Source organism: Trachypithecus francoisi, unplaced genomic scaffold (genome assembly GCF_009764315.1).
Source record: "Trachypithecus francoisi isolate TF-2019V2 unplaced genomic scaffold, Tfra_2.0 Lachesis_group17, whole genome shotgun sequence".
Taxonomy (NCBI): Eukaryota; Metazoa; Chordata; class Mammalia; order Primates; family Cercopithecidae; genus Trachypithecus; species Trachypithecus francoisi.
In genome coordinates, this window is record NW_022681462.1 from 76,203,241 (window position 1) to 76,225,255 (window position 22,015).

Here is a 22,015-nt window from a genome sequence, read left to right on the forward strand (position 1 = left end):
TATAGAAGAGTAGACAATCTATACTTTGCCAGATGTCAAAAACCCGACTACTACTGGGTGGAACAGAGATAGTAAGATAGCGGAAAAGAGGCAGGAAGGGTTAGGGAACATCCTTCTTCAATAATTCAATATCCAGCCTGGTACAGAGGCTCACACCTGTAATCCTAACACTTTGAGAGGCCAAGGCAGGCAGATCACTTGAGGCCAGGAGTTTGAGACCAACCTGGCCAACATAGCGAAACCCCACCACTACTAAAAAAATAAAATGATTCAATATCCATTTACTAACTATCCTTAATAGTCATCAAGACAACTAACAATAATATTGGAAATCCAGTTTAATAGGATTTAACTGTATTCAACATTAGGAAAAATACAACAACAACAACAACAAACCAGCTAAAAACAGAACAAGGGATAAAGTCCTTAACAGTGGCTGCTGGCCGGGCGCGGTGGCTCAAGCCTGTAATCCCAGCACTTTGGAAGGCCGAGACGGGCGGATCACGAGGTCAGGAGATCGAGACCATCCTGGCTAATACGGTGAAACCCTGTCTCTACTTAAAAATACAAAAAACTAGCCGGGCGAGGTGGCGGGCGCCTGTAGTCCCAGCTACTCGGGAGGCTGAGGCAGGAGAATGGCATAAACCCGGGAGGCGGAGCTTGCAGTGAGCTGAGATCTGGCCACTGCACTCCAGCCTGGGTGGCAGAGCAAGACTCCGTCCCAAAAAAAAAAAAAAAAAAAAAAACAGTGGCTGCTTTTTTGTGTCTTTTTTTTTTTTTTTTTTTTTTTTTGAGACGGAGTCTCGCTCTGCCACCCAGGCTGAAGTGCAGTGGCGAGATCTCGGCTCACTGCAAGCTCCGCCTCCCGGGTTCATGCCATTCTCCTGCCTCAGCCTCCGGAGTAGCTGGGACTACAGGCGTGCACCACCATGCCCGGCTAATTTTTTGTATTTTTAGTAGAGACAGGGTTTCACCGTGTTAACCAGGATGGTCTCGATCTCCTGACCTTGTGATCCGCCCGTCTTGGCCTCCCAAACTGCTGGGATTACAGGCGTGAGCCACCACGCCCGGCGCTTTTTTGTGTCTTTAGTGCAGATGCCAGTAAATATTCTTGAGAAAAAATCTGAAATGTTTATTGCATATTTAATCAAAAGCAACGTTATCTTTTGGAAAAGTATGATATAATCTGAATGTCCATTTATCAGACTTATTCCTTAATCAGGGAAACTTTAAAGTAGAATCATTAGGCCCAAAGAAAGTAAGTCTGAAATTAAGCCTTTCAAAGTGGTAGGTATAGAGGTTTTCAGCAGTATAAGAAAATTACCAAATCTGACACTTCTGATTTCTACCCTCCATCCTCATCTTCTGAAAACAGATATGGACAGCTATTTTATATGTGAGTTTTAAATAAAGCACAATATTGAATTATACAGAACTATGAAATATGACAATTTTCATTAATTTTCTACAAACCTATAAGCCAAAAATAAAATTCTAAGATCCCCAACCGACTGAGAGACCCTTCCCTTGCCCAGGGCATTCCAAAGTTAACCTAAAAAACTAGTTTAGGACATGATGACAAGTGGGGGTTGGACATGACTCATTATACCCTCTTCCCTTTGGAATTCAGGGACAACTGATCAGCATTAACATTTAAACAGAGATATTAAGATGTTTTGGAGCAGTAAGATGCCAAATTCCCAGCCTAACTCTAGTACAGCATCACATGTCAGATAGCAGGCCATGAAAGAAACTGAAGTATTTTACCCTAAATCATATTTCTTTGACATATTCTGAAATGGTCCTGCACAACTGTCTCTTGTGGGGAAAATTTATGTAGAGAATCCTTTCCCTTTCCAAGTCTTTTCTCTGAACCAGGAGAAAATTAACTAAGAGTCTGCCACCTTTTAAAGTCTCATAAGAAATATTTACAATGTATTCTCTCTGAAGCCTGCTACCTGGAGGCTTCATCTGTATAATAAGAACCTCGGTATCCACAACCCATTATTTTAACCCAGACACTCCCTTCTATGGATTCCAGGACTTTAGATAAGCTCTTTTGACCAACTGCCCATCAGAAAATCTTTGAATCTGCCTATGACGTGGAAGCCTCCCCAAATTCCAGTTTTCCTGCCTTTCCAGATGGAACCAATGTACACCTTACATGCTTAACTGACATCTTACGTCTCCCTAAAGTGTATAAAATCAAGCTATAGCCTGACCACCTTGGACAGATGTTCTTAGTATCTACTGGGGCTGTGTCATAGGCCACTGGTCACTCATATTTGGCTCAAAATAAATCTCTTCAAATATTTTACAGAGTTTGACTCTCTTCATTGACAAAATTATTTTAAATACACACATGCGCATATACACAGCTTAAAACGATGAATAGAAAAATATTTTACTTAGACAACTTCTGTCTTCAATGCCTGACCCTTTAGCCCTTTAAAACTATGAATAGAAAAATATTTTATTTAGACTATTTCTGTCTTTGGTGCCTGATCCTTTAGCCCTACAATATCCTGAGAAACTTGAGCTCTCATTCATATAACACACTAGGCCTTTTCTGTTTAGTCCTACATACTTGAGAAATTAAACCACACCTAGAGAACCTCCACCATTGTATTACCCAGGAGATCTCAGGCTTGTCTATCCACAGGAGACATGCAGAACATGTTAGGTCATGTTCCAGTTAATCCAAAGAACCATTATTACAACCTTCTCTTTTCCTCCAAGTATTCCAAGGAGCCCATTACCAGCATTACAACATAAAAACCTGTAGTATAAAGTAAAAAGCACAACATTTTTAGTCTATTCACTTAAATTCTATTTTTGGTTCTGCTGTGAGTCTACTCTAAATTTCAGCTTCTCCTTAGATAAAATGGCTATCACAGGTTATCAGTCTTCCAAGGAAGTTCGACAATTAAAGAAAATATTTACCAACTTAGTCAACATGGCAAGATCCCCATCTCTAAAAAAATTTTTTAAATTAGCCAAGCATGGTGGTATGCATCTGTTGGACCCAGCTACTAGGGAGGCTGAGGTGGGTGGATCGATTGAGCCTGGGAGGCTGAAGCTGCAGTGAACTAAGATCGTGTCACTGCACTCCAGCCTGAACAACAGAGTGAGGCCCTGTCTCAAAATGTGTATATAAATATATACATATGTACACATATTTGTTAATCACATAACAAATGTTTTAACACATCTCACTGGAGAGGAAGTAAATATTTCTCAAATATCATCTCAAATGCAGAGCTGGCATCCAATAAATATTTGCTTTAATAAATAGACCTCACATATCCTTCTATTAAGTCAATAGAATTTGCTGTGCTATTTCTCTCTCTTGAAATAGTTTGGTTTCAGACAAATTAAGGCCTTTATGAAAATTTACTGTCAAATTTGAGTATGGGCTGGATGCAGTGGGTCATACCTATAATCCCAGCACTTTGTGAGGCTGAGGCAGGCGGATCACTTCAGGTCAGGAGTTCGAGATCAGCCTGACCAACATGGTAAAACTCTGTCTCTCCCAAAAATGCAAAAATATTAGCCAGGTGTGGTGGTGCACGCCTGTAGTACCAGCTATTCAGGAGACTAAGGCAGGAGAATCACTTGAACCCGGGTGGAGGAGGTTACATACAGTGAGCTGAGATTGCACCACTGCACTCCAGCCTGGGTGACAGAGCGAGACTTCACTTAAAAAAAAAAAAAAATTTTTGAGTATGCCGTAAGAATTCAGAATAAACATAGTCACCATATAAACTACATTTATACACTATTTCATTAAAATGAGATTTAGGCCGGGCGCGGTGGCTCAAGCCTGTAATCCCAGCACTTTGGGAGGCCGAGACGGGCGGATCACGAGGTCAGGAGATCGAGACCATCCTGGCTAACACGGTGAAACCCCGTCTCTACTAAAATATACAAAAAATTAGCCGGGCGAGATGGCGGGCGCCTGTAGTCCCAGCTACTCGGGAGGCTGAGGCGAGAGAATGGCGTAAACCCGGGAGGCGGAGCTTGCAGTGAGCTGAGATCCGGCCACTGCACTCCAGCCTGGGCGACAGAGCGAGACTCCGTCTCAAAAAAAAAAAAAAAAAAAAAAAAAACATTAAAATGAGATTTAATTTGGCATTTATCATTTCAAGGTACCAAATGTTTCAATTAATTAACACTACTACAATTTGAAATACACCATTTCATCAATCAAATAAATTGGCTTTCAGTTAAATTAGAAGATAAGTCGGCCGGGCACAGTTGCTTACGCCTGTAATCCCAACACTTTGGGAGACCGAGGCAGGTGGATCATGAGGTCAGGAAATCAAGACTGTCCTGGCTAACATGGTGAAACCCTGTCTCCACTAAAAAATAAAAAGAAAATTAGCCAGGCGTGATGACGGGCACCTGTAGTCCCAGCTACTCGGGAGGCTGAGGCAGGAGAATGGCGTGAACATAGGAGGAGGAGCTTGCAGTAAGACGAGATCACACCACTGCACTCCAGCCTGGGCGACACAGCAAGACTCTGTCTCACTTGATCTTAGCCAAAAGGCCAAGAAGCGATAGAGACTCTGTATCAAAAAAAAAAGATAAGTCATGTTGCCAAGGGAATGGCAGTGCATGATATTACCAGCTCCTTAATAGTTAACTACAGAGTTAGGAAACTTTTGAAGAGACTGCCTACTCAACTCGTTTCTATTTGACCATATATATTTTGAAGCAGTGAGAAAGAGGAAGAATTAAATTCTCTTGGAACTAAGGTTTGAGTTGTCAAGGACAGCCAAGAGGCAGGCTTCAAATGTGCACTGTCTTTCAACCACTGGATTAAGACTAAAGTATAAAAATGTTCAATCTCCTAAAGAAAAAATTTAAGATAGAAAAGAACCGTAACAATTATAAACTCTTTTTTTTTTTTTTTTGAGAGATGGAGTCTTGCTCTGTCGCCCAGGCTGCAGTGCAGTGGCATGATCTTGGCCCACTGCAACCTCCGCCTCCTGGGTTCAAGCAATTGTCCTGCCTCAGCATCCCAAGTACCTGGGACTACAGGTGTGCACCACTACGCCCAGATAATTTTTGTATTTTTAGTAGAGATGGGGTTTCACTAATACGTTGGCCAGGCTGGTCGCAAATTCCTGACCTCAAGTGATCCGCCCACCTTGGCCTCCCAAAGTGCTGGGATTACAGGCATGGGCCACTGCATCCGGCTTGAGCCACAACGCCCAGCCTTTTATTTTTGATGGAGTCTCACTCTTCTCACCCAGGCAGGAGTGCAATGGTGAGATCTCAGCTCACTGCAACCTCCACCTCCTGGGTTCAAGCAATTCTCCTGCCTCACCCTCCAAAGTAGCTGGGATTATGCACACCCACCACCACACCCGGCTAAAATTTTACTTCATTTTTAAAGGAAAATGAATCTGTAACTAAACTGCTTCAGTCTGAACTAATTTAATTTGGCATATTATATCATCAGTTGTTGAACTAAAATCAAACTAAAGACCTGTCAGGCTGGGCACGGAGGCTCACACCTGTAATTCTAGCAGTTGGGGAGGCTGAGGTGGGCAGATCACTTGAGGTCAGGAGTTCGAGAACAGCCTGGCCAACAAGGTGAAATGCCGTCTCTACTAAAAATACAAAAATTGGTTGGGTGTGGGGTGGCACATGCCTGTAATCCCAGTTACTGGGGAGGCTGAGGGAGGAGAATTGCTTGAACCTGGGAGGTGGAGGTTGCAGTGAGCTGAGATCGCGCCACTGCACTCCAGCCTGGGTGAAGCAGCGAGACTGTCTCAAAAAAGCTGTCAACAGCCCATTCTGATGTCCACATTAGAAATCAAAATATAAAGAAAAAGTTGTGAACAGAAACATTATCAGTAGAAAGAGTATGAAATATGCATTACAAGGCCGGGCGCGTGGCTCAAGCCTGTAATCCCAGCACTTTGGGAGGCCGAGACGGGCGGATCATGAGGTCAGGAGATCGAAACCATCCTGGCTAATATGGTGAAACCCCGTCTCTACATTGCATTGGGGAGTTATACATGATATAAACGTCATGCACATGTACCCTAGAACTTAAAGTATAATAAAAAAAAAAAAAAGAAAAAAAAAAAAATAATAAAAGGAAAAAAAAATTTAAAATAAAAAAATAAAAAAATAAAAAATACAAAAAAACTAGCCGGGCGACGAGGCGGGCGCCTGTAGTCCCAGCTACTCAGGAGGCTGAGACAGGAGAATGGCGTGAACCCAGGAGGCGGAGCTTGCAATGAGCTGAGATCCGGCCACTGCACTCCAGCCTGGGCGACAGAGCGAGACTCCGTCTCAAAAAAAAAAAAAAAAAAAAAAAAAAAGAAATATGCATTACATAGATCACTGAAAATACTGTTGAAATTTTTCCAGCTTGGCCAACATAACAAGATCCTACCTCTAGCAAAAAAAAGAAAAAAAAAGGAGGATCACTTGAGCCTAGGAGTGAGCCTTGAGGCTGCAGTGAGCTATAATCACATTCCACTCCAGCTTGGGTAAGAGAGTGAGACATTGTCTCTAAAATAAATTAAATATTTTTAAATATTTAATATAGCCAACTGAAAAATAAAAATGTTCAGGAGAATTTAAGTATAATAGATATATTCATACATGTGATACTCAAAGATTTAAGTCACCGGCCTGAAACCTGAGGTCTGAATTCTATTTCTTCCACTTATTCCTCACATGGAACTGCTATTTCTTCAATCTAAGGCCTCAGGGTCTTTTATTTTTCATGCCTAGGTTTTCCTTAATTTCTTCTTCTATCCTACCTCCCAACTCCCATCAACCAACAGTGTTAACTAAAATTTCCTTGTAGCCAGGCACAGCAGCTCACGCCTGTAAACCCAGCACTTTGGGAGGCCAAGGAGGGCGGTTCACTTGAGGTCAGGAGTTCGAAACCAGCCTGGCCAACATGGTGGAACTCTGTCTCCATTAAAAATACAAAAATTGGCAGGGCTCATGCCTGTAATCTCAGCACTTTGGGAGGCCGAGATGGGTGGATCACGAGGTCGGGAGATCAAGACCATCCTGGCTAACACGGTGAAACCCCGTCTCTATAAAAAAAATACAAAAAATTAGCCAGGCGTGGTGGCAGGCGCCTGTAGTCCCAGTGACTCGGGAGGCCAAGGCAGGAGAATGGCGTGAACCCAGGAGGCAGAGCTTGCAGTGAGCCGAGATCACGCCACTGTACTCCAGCCTGGGCAACAGAGTGAGACTCTGTCTCAATTAAAAAAAAAAAAAACACACACACATACACACACAAACAAAAAAACAAAATAACAAGCTTTTTTTTTTTTTTGAGACGGAGTCTCACTCTGTCAACCCAGTTCGGAGTGCAGTTGCACAATCTCAGCTCATTGCACCCTGAACAACCTGAGCTCAAGTGATCCTCTTACCTCAGCCCCCCAAGTAGCTGGGACTACATGCCTGTGCCACTGCGCCCAGCTAGTTTTTGTATTTTTTATAGAGACAGGGTTTCACTATCTGGTCTCTAACTCCTGGACTCAAGTGATCCACCTACTTCGGCCTCCCAAAGTGCTGGAATTACAGGCATGAGCCACTGTGCCCAGCAAAAAATAATCTACTCTTTTTTTTTCAAGACAGAGTGTTGCTCTGCCACCCAGGCTGGAGTGTAGTGGCACGATCTCGGCTCACTGCAACCTCTGCCTTCCAGCTTCAAGCAGTTCTCCCACCTCAGCCTCTGGAGTAGCTGGGACTACAGGCATGTGTCACCACGCCCGGCTAATTTTTGTATTGTTAGTAGAGATGGGATTTCACCATGTTGGTCAGGATGATCTCGATCTCCTGACCTCGTGATCCACCCGCCTTGGCCTCCCAAAGTGTTGGGATTACAGGCGCGAGCCACCGCGCCCGGCCCAAAATATGATCTACTCTTAAACATGCTCCTCTATTCTGAAACTTTGCAACTGTTTTCATTCTCCCCAAGGGATCTTGGATGTTCTTAAGAGGTGATAAAGAATGGAGTTTGCTGGGCAGGCGCAGTGGCTGACACTTGTAATCCAAGCACTTGGGAGGTTGAGGCAGGCGGATCACGTGAGGTCAGGAGTTCGTGACCAGTCTGGCCAACATGGTGAAATATCGACTCCACTAAAAATACAAAAAATTAGCCAGCCGTGGTAGGGTGCACCTGTGGTTCCAGCTACTTGGGAGACTGAGGCAGGAGAATCGCTTGCATCTGGCAGGCAGAGGTTGCAGTAAGCCGAGATCACGCCACTGCACTCCAGTCTGGGTGACCCAGCGAGACTCTGTCTCAAAAAAAAAAAAAAAGAATGGAGCAGTTAACAAAAAATTTCCTTCCATAAACACATAATATTCTTAAATGTTAACTCCCTCCCTGACCTCTCTTAACCATCACTTTCATTACTGTCCAAAACAATGAATACCTGCCTCTTTCCCTATATCCTACTTCCCACTCCCAGGCCCCACAAAGGAAATAGGTTTCAACAAGATTGAAATTCTAGAAGTTTTTGGAGTTGGTAGTAGAGAGAGACACTATGAATGAAGTGCAGATTGCTCCTGTTTTCATTAATGGACAATGCAAGTGAGTATCTAATTGAGATGTGGTAGAAAAGTGGGTTTTTTGACAGAAGGAGAAGCAAGATCTCAGCATACTGGAAGTAAGGATAAAAGGGGAGAATTGTAAAAGTTAGACTTCTCCTAATTTCACTTATTTTCCATAAAAAAAATTTCATTAACTATTAGCATAGGTTTGGAATGACCTGCTTTATCTTTTGAGCTTCATTTTCTTCGTCTCTAAAATGCTGATACCAATAATACCTTCATTTCACAGGGTTATTGTGAGGATTAAATAACACTTTTCATGGTCTGGGATGGTTGCTATTTTTTTAAAAAAAGAGAAAAGATAACACATGCAAAGCTAATAGCACAATGCCTGGCACATATACTAAAAAAATGTTAGCTTAACGACAAGTGCGGTGGCTCATGCCTGTAATATCAGCACTTTGGGAGGCCGAGACGAGCAGATCACGAGGTCAGGAGATGGAGACCATCCTGGCCAACATGGTGAAATCCCAACTCTACTAAAAATACAAAAATTAGCCGGGTGTGGTGGTGCGTGCCTGTAATCCCAACTACTCAGGAGGCTGAGGCAGGAGAATCGCTTGAACCAGGGAGTCGGATGTTGCAGTGAGCCGAGACTGTACCACTGCACTACAGCCTGGGTGATAGGGAAAGACTCCGTCTCAAAAAAAAAAAAAGTTAGCTTAAAAGAAACCCGAAAGATGTAGTATCCTTGCTTTCATTCAGATACATATTTGTTTTAGGTTTTATTGTAAAGTGGTATGCTTAAGTTTAAATTCATTCTTCAAACATTTCAACTTGGAAATTAAAGGCTACTTTGGAATACTGCTTCAATTAAAATCAAAGCAACCAGGGGGAAAAGTTTCATGCTAAATATAACTTCATTGAAAAAGTATTGAGGAATCGTTGTACTGATAAAATTATTATCTTGATTAAAATGATGCAAATTCAACTGCAGTCATACGCAGTTATTTCTTTCAAAATTGTCACCATTTTTTTTTTTTTTCTGACACTACAGTACCCTGCTTTCATTAAAAGCCAGTAACAAGGCACTGCTTCTTCAGTATCAAAACCTTTTGGAAACCTTGGCTCAGAGGAAGCCGCACACTGTTCACAGCGCTAGAAAGGATCAGTGTGGTCACCCTAGGACAACTGTCACTGTCATCTGCACGTCTGGGTGTCTCACAGTGACTTGGGTCATGCACAAGTGTGGGGGAAGGCTGGTGTCTGAAACAAAGTCGACAGCCAGGGTGCTCTGAAAGGGGAGAGGTTTTGAGAATACTAGAAGATAGAGGCTCTGACCTACGGGAACGCAGTCTCCCAGGGCCTATCAATTCCGGGGGTACACTATCCCCTCCCGCTGGAAAGGGACGCAGGTGTTGCCCTCCCCCGGCGACCCCACCGCCTTTTTCCCGGCGTCGCCGCCCCGTCCCCCAGCCCCCTAGTTACCTTTCTCATCCTCATCGATGCGCAGGGCAATGGAGATGTACTCGAAGGCCTGTTTGTGGAAGACTCGGACGCGCTCGGCCTCGCCGCCCGGCACCGGCGCCGGGGCCGAGGCCGAGGCCGGTGCTGGCGCGGCCCCGGAGCTCCTCTTGGCTGCCATGAGGGCGCGGGAGAAGCGCTGGCAGAGCCACACGAAGAGGAGCCCCAGGTGGAAGGCGACCAAACGCAGCAGCGCGAAGCCTACAAACAGCGGGTAGGAGAAATAGTACAGGTTCCGCTTATGCGGCGACTCGGGCGGGGGGACCGGCCCGGCGGCGGGAGGGGCGGGGGCCAGGCAAGGGGGCGGAGGCCTGGGAGGCACCGGGTTGCTGGCGCCGCCGGAGCCTTTCTTCTTCCCTCGTCCACCCGGAGAATTCATTCACAGCTCTCACTGCCGCCGCCGCCATAACCCGCCTCCCGCAGACCGATGGGAACCAAGCGACGGCGGCGGCCACTGCGACGGCGAGGGCCACAGACCCCCGTGTAACCGCCGGTCTCAGGAGCCCCGCACCGCCGCGCGCTGCCCGCCGGCCCCGCCCCTTTCTCCTTCCTCGGCCAGGAGCACAACCCCTTCTCCTCCTGCAGTCGGTGGCTCGGGCCCCTCCCTTCCTGCCACTGTCCTCTCCGCCGCCTGGTGGCTCCCAGCGGCGGCCGCGCACGCGCACGTCTTCCCGTGTTTTTCTCCGGCGCGCGCGCGCACGGCGCGTCTTTGTTGACTGGGGCTCCTGTACGCTTGTGCGGCGCCCTCCTCTCGGCCTTCGCCGCTCAACTACAGTTCCCAATGTGCAGTTCGGCTCACGTCGGCATCCCTGGAGAGCTCCTGCCAGGAAGCCTTGGTAATCGATCCACCGAACGGGGAATTGCGGCTTGGGGTCGCTTTGCTGGTTCGCGAGGCTACTCTCTCAGTGTCATCAATTTCTTAGTTTCTTTCATCTTTTTCTGCCAGGCGACCTTAGTCTTCTCCGAAGGATACATCTCAGAAGCAATGGGTATCAATCTGGGAATTAAATTAGCCGGGTGTGGGGGCGCGCGCCTGTAGTCCCAGCTAGTTGGAAGGCTGAGGCCGGAGAATCGCTTGAACTCGGGAGGCAGAGGCTGCAAGTGAGCTGAGATCACGCTACTGCGCTCAAGCCTGGGCGACAGAGCGAGACTCGGTCTCCAGAAAAAAAATAAATAAATAAAAATTTAAAATCTGGGAATTATTTGAGAGGAAAGCAATTGTGAAGATAGAAACTTCAGGTCACTGCATACAACAGCAACAAGAATGTTAGCTCAGTGTAATGAGATCAACGAACCCAAGGGTTTAACTCAATTAGTGCATATTTAGACGTCTAATATGAAAGATAATTTATTTGAATAAGGGAAATCTTAGGTTTTGCATAGTAACCATCGCATAGTTTACTGAAGAATCTACACTTTTAAAAAAAGGCTGGGCGCGGTGGCTCAAGCCTGTAATCCCAGCACTTTGGGAGGCCGAGACGGGCGGATCACGAGGTCAGGAGATCGAGACCATCCTGGCTAACATGGTGAAACCCCGTCTCTACTAAAAAATACAAAAAACTAGCCGGGCGAGGTGGCAGACGCCTGTAGTCCCAGCTACTCAGGAGGCTGAGGCAGGAGAATGGCGTAAACCTGGGAGGCGGAGCTTGCAGTGAGCTGAGATCCGGCCACTGCACTCCAGCCTGGACTACAGAGCGAGACTCCGTCTCAAAAAAAAAAAAAAAAATTAGGCCGGGCGCGGTGGCTCAAGCCTGTAATTCCAGCACTTTGGGAGGCCGAGACGGGTGGATCACGAGGTCGGGAGATTGAGACCATCCTGGCTAACACGGTGAAACCCCGACTCTACTAAAAAAAAAATACAAAAAGCTAGCCGGGCGAGGTGGCGGGCGCCTGTAGTCCCAGCTACTCGGGAGGCTGAGGCAGGAGAATGGCGTGAACCCGGGAGGCGGAGCTTGCAGTGAGCTGAGATCCGGCCACTGCACTCCAGCCTGGGCGATAGAGCGAGGCTTCCTCTCAAAAAAAAAAAAAAAAAAAATTAAAAATCTACTCAGCATCCCTTCCTTTGGGAAACTACCTGCTTGTCTCTGCTCCCTGTATTCTAATGAGCTGCAAGCACAGAACCCAGGCCACAAAGGTGGAAACAAACACTAGGTCAGTCAGACTCTCCTGGGACCTGGAATCTTGGCTGGAGACCCACCCAAGAGAAGGTAGCAGGAATCAAGTGCTCTTAAGAGCGTGTTTATCAATGCATCACATTGAGCTCCCCAGAGCTGCTGGGTTCCTGACTGGTCACTTGGTTATGTAACCTATCCAATACACTAATCAGTCTGTTTCTCTCTTTCTCTCTCCTCTCTCCTTTCCCCCTTGCTTCCTTTCGTCTTTTCCTCTCTCTCCCTCTCTATCTCCACATCTTTTTTCTCTTCTCTTTCTCTTTTTACTTGAGTTAGCCATAATTATTTCTTGTTTCCTAAAACTAAGGAAGCCTAACTGACACAAAGACTCCGTTATTTACAAGTGAGGTTTACAAATGCCACATGGGAGCTTCCAGCTTCCAAGAATCTCCACATTCTCCCACAGCTTTATTTTTTTATTGTTTGAGACAGGGTCTCACTCTGTTGCCCAGGCTGGAGTGCAGTGGCACTAATAACATGACTCACTGCAACCTCCACCTCCCTGGCTCAGGTGACACTTCCACTTTAGCCTCCTAAGTAGCTGGGACCACAGGCACACGCCACTGTGCCCAGCTAATTTTTGTATTCTTTGTAGAGCCAGGGTTTCACCATGTTGCCCAGGCTGGTCTCCACTCCTGGGCTCAAGCAGTCCACCTGCCTTGGCCTTCCAAAGTGCTGGGATTACAGGCATAAGCCCCCACATCGCGTCCCCAGCTAATTTTTTTTACTTTTTTGTTGAGACAAGGTCTTGATATGTTGCCCAGGTTGGTCTTGAATTCCTGGCAGGCCTCCCAAAGTGCTGGGATTACAGGCATGAGCCACAGCACCAGCCAATTTTACTTAATTATTCCCCACCAATACTGCCCTACAAATATCACAGGCTATGGCAAAAATGACCTACTCCCTGTTTCCCTTATTGCTCCCCCTTCTCTGCACTTATGCTAGATCCTCATTCTGAAATGCCCTCTTTCAGCCAGGTGCAGTGGCTCACGCCCGTAATCCCAGCACTTTGGGAGCCCAGGCGAGCAGATCACCTGAGGTCAGGAGTTCAAGACCAGCCTGGCCAATATGGCAGAACCCCGTCTATACTAAAAATGGGACAGTTAGGCGCATTCCTGTGGTGGCGGTGCATTCCTGTAATCACAACTACTGAGAGGCTGAGGCAGGAGAGTCACTTGAACCTGAGAGGCTGCAGTGAACGGAGATCATGCCAGTACACTGCAGCGTGGGCGACAGAGCAAGATTCTGTCTCAAAAGCAAACAACAAAAAAAAAATTTTTAATGAAATGCCCTCTTTTAAATCTGATTCAGGGCCTGGCGTGGTGGCTCACAACTATAATCCCAACATTTTGGGAGGCCGAGGCAGGCGGATCACCTGAGGTCGGGAGTTCGAGACCAGCCTGACCAACATGGAGAAACCCCGTCTCTGTTAAAAATACAAAATTAGCCGGGCATGGTGGTGCACGCCTGTAATCCCAGCTACTTGGGAGGCTGAGGCAGGAGAATCGCTTGAATCCGGGAAGCGGAAGTTGCGGTGAACCGAGATTGCGCCATTGCACTCTAGCCTGGGCAACAAGAGCGAAACTCCATCTCAAAAAAAGAAAAAAAAAATTACATTTATACATATATCATGTAAACAAGAAGTGTGTTATTTAAATGTACAATTTAAAGAAAAATAATAAGCAGCATTCCATTTAAGAAAAATGAATGTAACCAACTCCTAGAAGCACTCTGTGAGCTCCTCCCTAATCTCAATGTCTTGTCTCTCCCTCTAGAGGAAGCCACTATCCTGAATTTTATATTAATCATTCTCATGCCTCATTTTAGTTTGCAGTGTATTTATGTATTTCTAAATAATGTGTTGTATGATTTTGCCTCACTTTGACTTTATGGAAATGTAATCATATTTCAAGTATCCCTTGTTTGCTTTCCCTCCTCAAAATTTTTAAAATTTCATTTATTTTATTTTAAGAAAATAGAGATGGAGTCTCACTATGTTGCCCAGGTTGGTCTCAAACCCCTGGGCTCAAGAAGTCCCCCTGTCTTCGTCTCCCAAAGTGCTGGGATTACAGGCAAGAGCCACTGTGCCTGGCTACCTGCTCAGTAATTAAGTGTTGAAATTCCTCCCTGTTGATTTCTGTAACTGTGGTACATTTCCACTGCTATATAGTATTCCATTATATGAATTTACTACAACCTATTTTACTGTTCAACTATTGATGGATATTTAGTTTGGTACCAGTTTTTCTTCTTAAGTAACTATCTTTCCTGTTACCCCTACGGTCTTTATCACTAAAGAAAGTAACTAACTTTTTAACTTAGCCAAGATAGGGCCCAATAGTAGATCGGTTAAATGGTCCTGGCGTCAGACTGGTTGCATTTACATCTGTGTTGCATCACTTTCGGTGATCTTGGATGAGTTACTCAGCTTCCACATCTACTACATAACACTAGAGTAGTAAGCAGTGCCTGGAATCAAGTTGATACTTGCTTTTTATTTTTTGTTTTCTTGAAATATATTTTTAAATTATTTCTTTTTTATTTTAAAGGTTCTTTTGTAGAGACAAGGTCTCTCTCACCATGTTGCCCAAGCCAGTTTTGAACTCCAGCCCTCAAGCAATCCTCCCATTTCAGCCTTCCAATTTGCTAGGTAGGATTAAAGGCATGAACCACCATATTCAGTTTATTTCTATTTTTATGTTATTTTGTTTTTTATTCACCATAATACTAACAAGGAGGTTTGTTGCTTTTTTGTTTTTGTTTTTGAGACAGGGTCTTACTCTGTCACCAAGCTGGAGCACAGTGGCGCCGTCATTGCTCACTGCGGCCTTGGTCTCCTTGCTCAAACCACCCTCCTGCCTCAGCCTCCTGAGTAACTGGGACTACAGGCATGCACCACCATGCTGGGCTACTTTTTTAAAAATTTATTTGTTTTTTGAGATGGAGTCTCGCTCTGTCGCCAGACTGGAGTGCAGTGGTGCCATCTCGGCTCACTGCAACCTCTGACTCCCTGGATCAAGCGATTCTCCTGCCTCAGCCTCCCGAGTAGCTGGGATTACAGGCATGTGCCACCATGCCCAGCTAATTTTTTATTTTTTTTTTTTTTTTTTTTTTTTTTTTTTTTTTTTTTTGAGACGGAGTCTCGCTCTGTCGCCCGGGCTGGAGTGCAGTGACCGGATCTCAGCTCACTGTAAGCTCCGCCTCCCGGGTTCACGCCATTCTCCTGCCTCAGCCTCCCGAGTAGCTGGGACTACAGGCGCCCGCCACCTCGCCCGGCTAGTTTTTTTTGTATTTTTAGTAGAGACGGGGTTTCACCGTGTTAGCCAGGATGGTCTCGATCCCCTGACCTCCTGATCCGCCCGTCTCGGCCTCCCAAAGTGCTGGGATTACAGGCTTGAGCCACCGCGCCCGGCCTAATTTTTTATTTTTAATAGAGATGGGGTTTCTCCATGTTGTCCAGGAAGGGCTTGATCTCCCGACCTCATGATCCGCCCACCTCGGGCTCACAAAGTGTTGGGATTACAGGCGTGAGCCATGGCACCCATTTGAATTTTTTTTTTTTTTAGTTGAGATGAGGTCTCACTATGTTACCCCAGATAGTCTTGAATTCCTGAGCTCAAGTGATCCACTCACCTTAGCCTCCCAAAATGCTGGGATTACAGGCATGAGCTACTATGCTTGGCTATGAGGAAGACAGTTTTTGAGTGAAGAATGGTTCTCCAACATTTCCTCTACATTTTCACTATAATCTAGCTAATATAGACTATTGGTCTGTACCAACTTTGCTCTTTTCCAGGACTTCAATTACTCTCCTGTCATTTTTCATTCACTTAGAATGGCCTCTCCTGCTACTTCCACTGTTGAAGTCCTTCAAGACTTACCTCTAATGTTATATTCCTTTTTTTTTTCTCTAAGACAGTCTCACTCTGTCACCTAGGCTGGAGTGCCATGGCGCAATCTTGGCTCACTGCAACCTCCGCCTCCCGGGTTCATGCCATTCTCCTGCCTCAGCCTCCTGAGTAGCTGGGACTACAGGTGCGTGCCACCACACCTGGCTAATTTCTTGTATTTTTAGTAGAGACGGGTTTCACCATGTTAGCCAGGATGGTCTCGAACTCCTGATCTTGTGATCCACCTGCCTTGGCCTCCCAAAGTGCTGGGATTACAGGCGTGAGCCACCGCGTCCAACTCTCATGTTACATTCTTGATAAATTATTCCATTATCACCTCCGGCAGAAATGATCTTGTTTTTCAGTTGTTATGACAATATGGTTGTGTTACTCTATGGCTCTTATACTATATTGCTCTGCGTGATGCTTATTTAAACACTTCATCACCTCTTGATATAGATTATAAACTTACTGAAGGCAGTGGTCACATTTTATACACTTTGCCTCACTTTTTGCATCTAGCCTGACACCTTGCTTATGGTACTCATTTAATAAATATGAGTAATTTGAAAAACATTCAAACATAATGATTGTGTTAGATTTCTGATGCTATGTAATATACCACTCCAAAACTCAATGGCTTAAGATAGCAGACATTTATTTACTCACAACTTTGTGGCTCAGCAATTTGGGCTAAGTTCAGCTGGATGGTTCTTCTGATGGCCTTGCTGTGGACCATTGATGTGGATGCAGTCATCTGATGGCTTGAGTGAATGGCTGTATGGCCTAGCTAGCCTCATTTGTACATTCAGAGGTTGGTTGTGGCTATCAGCTGGGACATATGTCTCTAGCAGGATAGCCCTGACTTCTTTACATTGCATCTGGTTTCCAGGAGAGTGTGAGTGGAAGCTGTAAGGTCTCTCAAACCCTAAAATCCAGAGTTGCACAGTGTCATTTGTACTACATGCTATTGTCAAAGCAAGTCACAAGGCCAACTCCAGTGCAAAATATAGGAAAACAAACTCCACATCTTGATAGAGAAGTAGCAAAGTCACATTGCAAAGGGGCATATATATAAGGATAGGAGGAATTGTTGTGGCCATCTTTGCAAGCAATTTAGCACAGTGATTACGTGTAGAATTTCCTTTTACCTCATGTTCAGATGGCAGCTTAAGCATCTCATTTAAGATAGCATTTCCCGGCCGGGTGCAGTGGCTCAAGCCTGTAATCCCAGCACTTTGGGAGGCCCAGGTGGGCGGATCACGAGGTCAGGAGGTCGAGACCATCCTGGCTAACACAGTGAAACCCTGTCGCTACTAAAAAATACAAAAAAACTAGCCGGGCGAGGTGGCGGGCGCCTGTAGTCCCAGCTACTCGGGAGGCTGAGTCAGGAGAATGGCGTAAACCCAGGAGGCAGAGCTTGTAGTGAGCCGAGATCCTGCCGCTGCACTCCGGCCTGGGCGACAGAGTGAGACTCCGTCTCAAAAAAAAAAAAGAAAAACATTTCCCAACCATTTTGCTGAATTATAAAAACTTTAATTAACACGCTTAAGGCTGGATGCTGTGGCTCACGCCTGTAATCCCAGCACTTTGGGAAGACAAGACAGGTGGATCACTTGAGGTCAGGAGTTCAGGACCAGCCTGGCCAACATGGTGAAACCCCACCTGTACCAAAAATACAAAAAATTATCTGGGCATGGTTGTGGCAGGTATCTGTGGTCCCAGCTACTTGGGAGGCTGAGGCAGGAGAATCAGTTGAACCTGGGAAGCAGAAGTTGGAGTGAGCCAAGATCACGCCACTGCATTTCAGCCTGGGCAATAGAGCAAGACTGAGTCTCAAAAAAACAAAAAACATGCTTAAGTTTAAGGAGAGAACAGCAGTGACAGTGATGATGGTTACTACTACTACTTGCTAACATTTATTGAACCCATATGCTGAACTAAGCAGAAGAGCTTTTAGTGCCTTGTTAAAATATTGCTGCTTGAGTTAAGCATTATCGTCTCTTTCCCCACCCCACTCCAAGACAGAGTCTCGCTCTGTCACCCAGACCAGAGTATACAGTGCGATGGCAAGATCACGGCTCACTACAGCCTCAACCTCTCAGACTCAAGTTATCCTTCCACCTCAGCCTCCTGAGTAGCTAGGAACACAGGTGCACACCACCATGTCCGGCTAATTTTTGTATTTTGTTTAGAGATGAGGTCTCACCATGTTGCCCATTCTGGTCTCAAACTCCTAAGCTCAAGCTCAATCTGCCTACTTCGGCCTCCCACAGTGCTGAGGTCACATGTGTGAGCCACCTCGTTTGGCCTCAGTTTTTTTAAATAAAGAATTTGGAGCTCTACAAGTCTGTTATTTGCCCAATATCACATATTAGTTAATTACACATACTACTTCAGTAATTTAAGGTAAAAATCTAGGATCTCAAGATTAATATTTTTACATAGTCTGTTTCTATTTTAATTAAGAAATAAATATATCTTTAGCCCCTGAAGCACAAGTGATCTTTCATTCATGTGCATCATGTTGGGTTTTGGGCCTCCACCCTCCCATTTACTGAGTCTCTGCTATCTGGTTGTACTTAATATTGACTGTGCTTTTCTGCACTTTTGCTCTTTTTTTGTATGGTAAAAATATGGGATTTAGAGTTAGTAGGACTGGGGTTGCTATTCTAGTTAATTCCTCTGTAAAAATTACGAAATGAGGCCAGGCGCAGTGGCTCACACCGGTAATCCCAGCACTTTGGGAGGCCAAGGTGGGCAGATCACGAGGTCAGGAGATCGAGACCATCCTGGCTAACACAGTGTAAATCCATCTCTACTAAAAATGCAAAAAAAATCAGCCAGGCATGGTGGTGGGCACCTGTAGTCCCAGCTACTCGGGAGGCTGAGGCAGGAGAATGGCATAAACCCGGGAGGCGGAGCTTGCAGTGAGCCGAGATCACACCACTGCACTCCAGCCCGGGCGACAGAGTGAGACTCCGTCTCAAAAAAAAAAAAAAAAAAAAAAAAAATTACAAAATGAAAGAGTACATCTAAAGCCTCCAGCATGATGCCTGCAACATGACAGAGCTCAATAAATTTTGTTTTTCTCTCTTACACCTGTAATGCCATTTCAGATTTCTGACTCTACTGGAATCTCATTTTTTAGTGCTCTAAACTCACATCTTCTGCCCCTTGGAATTATATCTCAGCCTGAAGACTGTTGTGAATTAACATCTTCCTAAATTTGTATCAAAAAAGAAAAAACAGTGCCTTCAGACACAGTGGTGCACACCTGAAGTCCCCGCTACTCAGGAGGATTACTTGAGCTCAGGAATTGGAATCCAGCCTGGGTAACATAATGAGAGCCTGTCTCTTAAAAAAAAAAGAAGACAAGTAAAGAAAGAAAGAAAAAAAAATAGTGTCTTGGTATTACCCTGGCCTTATAATGTGCCTAGATGAGATCCCAACCCTGCTAGCCATTCCACCTAGTGTGAGAGTCTCCCAGTTTTCAGATTGTAAGAACTTTCAGAACACTTAATCTTGAATGGAATCTGAGCCATTTTTTGTTCACCAGGACAAAAAGAAGGAGCTGGGTACTGTGCTAACTAATCCAGGACATTCAGTCACTTTATCACTTTAACCCATATTTATTTACCACATTGCCTACCATCAAATAGTTTTTTTTTTTTTGATATTTCGGCCCTACTTGCCTTTTAAGGAACTCTTCAAACCTTCAATCTGAGAGATTCTAGATTTGAAGTATGGACCAATGACAGATATTAAGGACCTCTTTTCAACTAAAAAAATTAGTTAAAAAAAAAAAAAAAAGGGCACATGTAGAGACCAGTGAGGAAATGGCTGATTTTGAAAAAGGCAGAAAACCTAAAAAAAGAAAAACAAATCGAAAGATATGGTTGGAAGGGAGGGATAAGACAAGTAACAATTGTTATCCAATCTCTGTATTAATAAGGAAAAAAATTCTGAACGATTAATCATCTCCCTGAATTGAGTCCACAGTGTGGCACATATTACTCATTCATTTGTTCAATGAATAGATATTAAGAAACAGACAATGTATCAAGCAATGAATAGAGTGTCAGGATTATAGTGGGGAGTAAGATGGAGTTTATAGTTTAATGCAGTGGCCAAAACTTCCAATAGCAACAGTGGTCAGGCATATAACATATATGGGTTCCATGCATGGGTTGTGTGGCATGCAAAAATGCATGTGTGATGTGAATGATGGAAACTATGAGAAGCTAAAGAGTTGCATCCTGCAATTGAACAGGACAGCTGTTACTCAGCTCCCACTGAGCTGATATTTTTTCTGTTTGAGACAAGGTCTCTCTGTCGTCCAGGCTGGAGTACAGTGGCACAATCATGGCTCACTGCACCCTCAACCTCCAGGGCTCAAGTGGCCCTCCTGCCTCAGCCTCCTGAGTAGTTGGGACCTCAAGTGCACACCACCATAGTGCTGTATTTTTTGTAAAGATGGGGTTTTACTGTGTTGGCCAGGCTGATCTCAAACTCCTGGGCTCAACCAATCCATTTACCCTAGCCTCCCAAAGCACTGGGATTACAGGTGTGAGCCACAGCACCCAGCTAGCTCCCACTAATTTTTGCCTTTCAGGAATGTGAAGCTTAACATTGCCAGATTTTTTAAGTTTTTCAAGAGAAACCAGAATTCTAAATTTTTATGTGAAATCTATTGTCTAAGAGTTATTGGCTCAAAAATCATTGTTATTTCATTATTTTTAGATACATGGTCTCGCTCTGTCAGCCAGGCTGAAGTGTGGTGTCAGAATTATAGCTCACTGGGGTCTCAAACTCCTGGGCTCAAGGGATCCTCCTGCCTCAGCTTCCATGCCCAGCTCAAAATTTTATTTATTTATTTATTTATTTTTGAGAAGGAGTCTTGCTCTGTCACCCAGGCTGGAGCGCAGTGGCACAGTCTTGGCTCACTACAACCTCCGCCTCCTAGGTTCAAGCAATTCTCCTGCCTCAGCCTCCTAAGTAGCTGGGACTACAGGTGCCTGCCACAAAGCCTGGCTACTTTTTGTATTTTTATTTATTTATTTATTTTTTGAGATGGAGTCTCACTCTTATTGCCCAGGCTGGAGGGCAGTGGCAAGATCTCGGTTCACTGCAACCTCCACCTCCCGGGTTCAAGCGATTCTCCTGCCTCAGCCTCCCCAGTAGCTGGGATTACAGGTGCTCACCACCACACCCAGCTAATTTTTGTATTTTTAATAGAGACGGGATTTCACCATGTTGGCCAGGCTGGTCTCGAACTCCTGACCTCAGGTGATCCACTCGCTTTGGCCTCCCAAAGTGCTGGGATTATAGATGTGAGCCACCGTGCCTGGCCTAATTTTTGTGTTTTTAGTATCGACGTGGTTTTACCATGTTGGCCTGGCTGATCTTGAACTCCTGACCTCAAGTAATAGGCCTGCCTTGGTCTCCCAAAGTGCTGGGATCACAGATATGGGCCACCGCACCTGGCCTCAAAATTTAAAAACAAACAAACCAGGCCAGGCGCGGCGGCTCATGCCTGTAGTCCCAGTTACTCGGAAGATTGAGGCAGGAGGATCGCTTGAACCTGAAAGGTGGAGGTTGCAGTGAGCTGAGATCACACCATTGCACTGCAGCCTGGGCAAAAGAGCAAGACTCCATCTGGAAAATAAAATAAACAAAATAAAAAACAAAACCAAAACTCCGAGTCACCAGTTTGAGATTTTCTAGTTTATGGAGGATTTGTTACTTCAGTGAAAATGTGAATGAGCTTATGGTTTTGAAATAGTAGGTATAAGTATAAACTGTTACCTGACCTGCTCAACTTGATTAGCTATAATGCCAAGGAAACACAGCAGAGTCAGTTAATATGAAACTTTAAATGAATGCCCTAGA

At 44.9% G+C, this 22,015-nt stretch overlaps 2 protein-coding genes across 8 annotated transcripts in view; one reads left to right on the forward strand and one right to left on the reverse strand.

The window, feature by feature from the left end:
• The window catches only part of SPAST (spastin), an 87,418-nt gene extending 76,696 nt beyond the window's left edge, over window positions 1-10,722 (reverse strand). For all 7 annotated transcript variants that reach the window (XM_033176107.1, XM_033176104.1, XM_033176110.1 and 4 more), the window contains exon 1: window positions 10,027-10,722. In XM_033176107.1, coding sequence (XP_033031998.1) covers window positions 10,027-10,441 — 415 coding nt within the window. In that variant the 5' untranslated portion in view covers window positions 10,442-10,722. The remainder of the gene's footprint in view (window positions 1-10,026) is intronic.
• A 62-nt stretch (window positions 10,723-10,784) lies between these two features.
• Window positions 10,785-22,015, forward strand: part of DPY30 (dpy-30 histone methyltransferase complex regulatory subunit) — a 54,970-nt gene continuing 43,739 nt past the window's right edge. The window contains exon 1 of the mRNA XM_033176122.1: window positions 10,785-10,898. The gene's annotated coding sequence lies outside the window, so the exon portion shown is untranslated. The remainder of the gene's footprint in view (window positions 10,899-22,015) is intronic.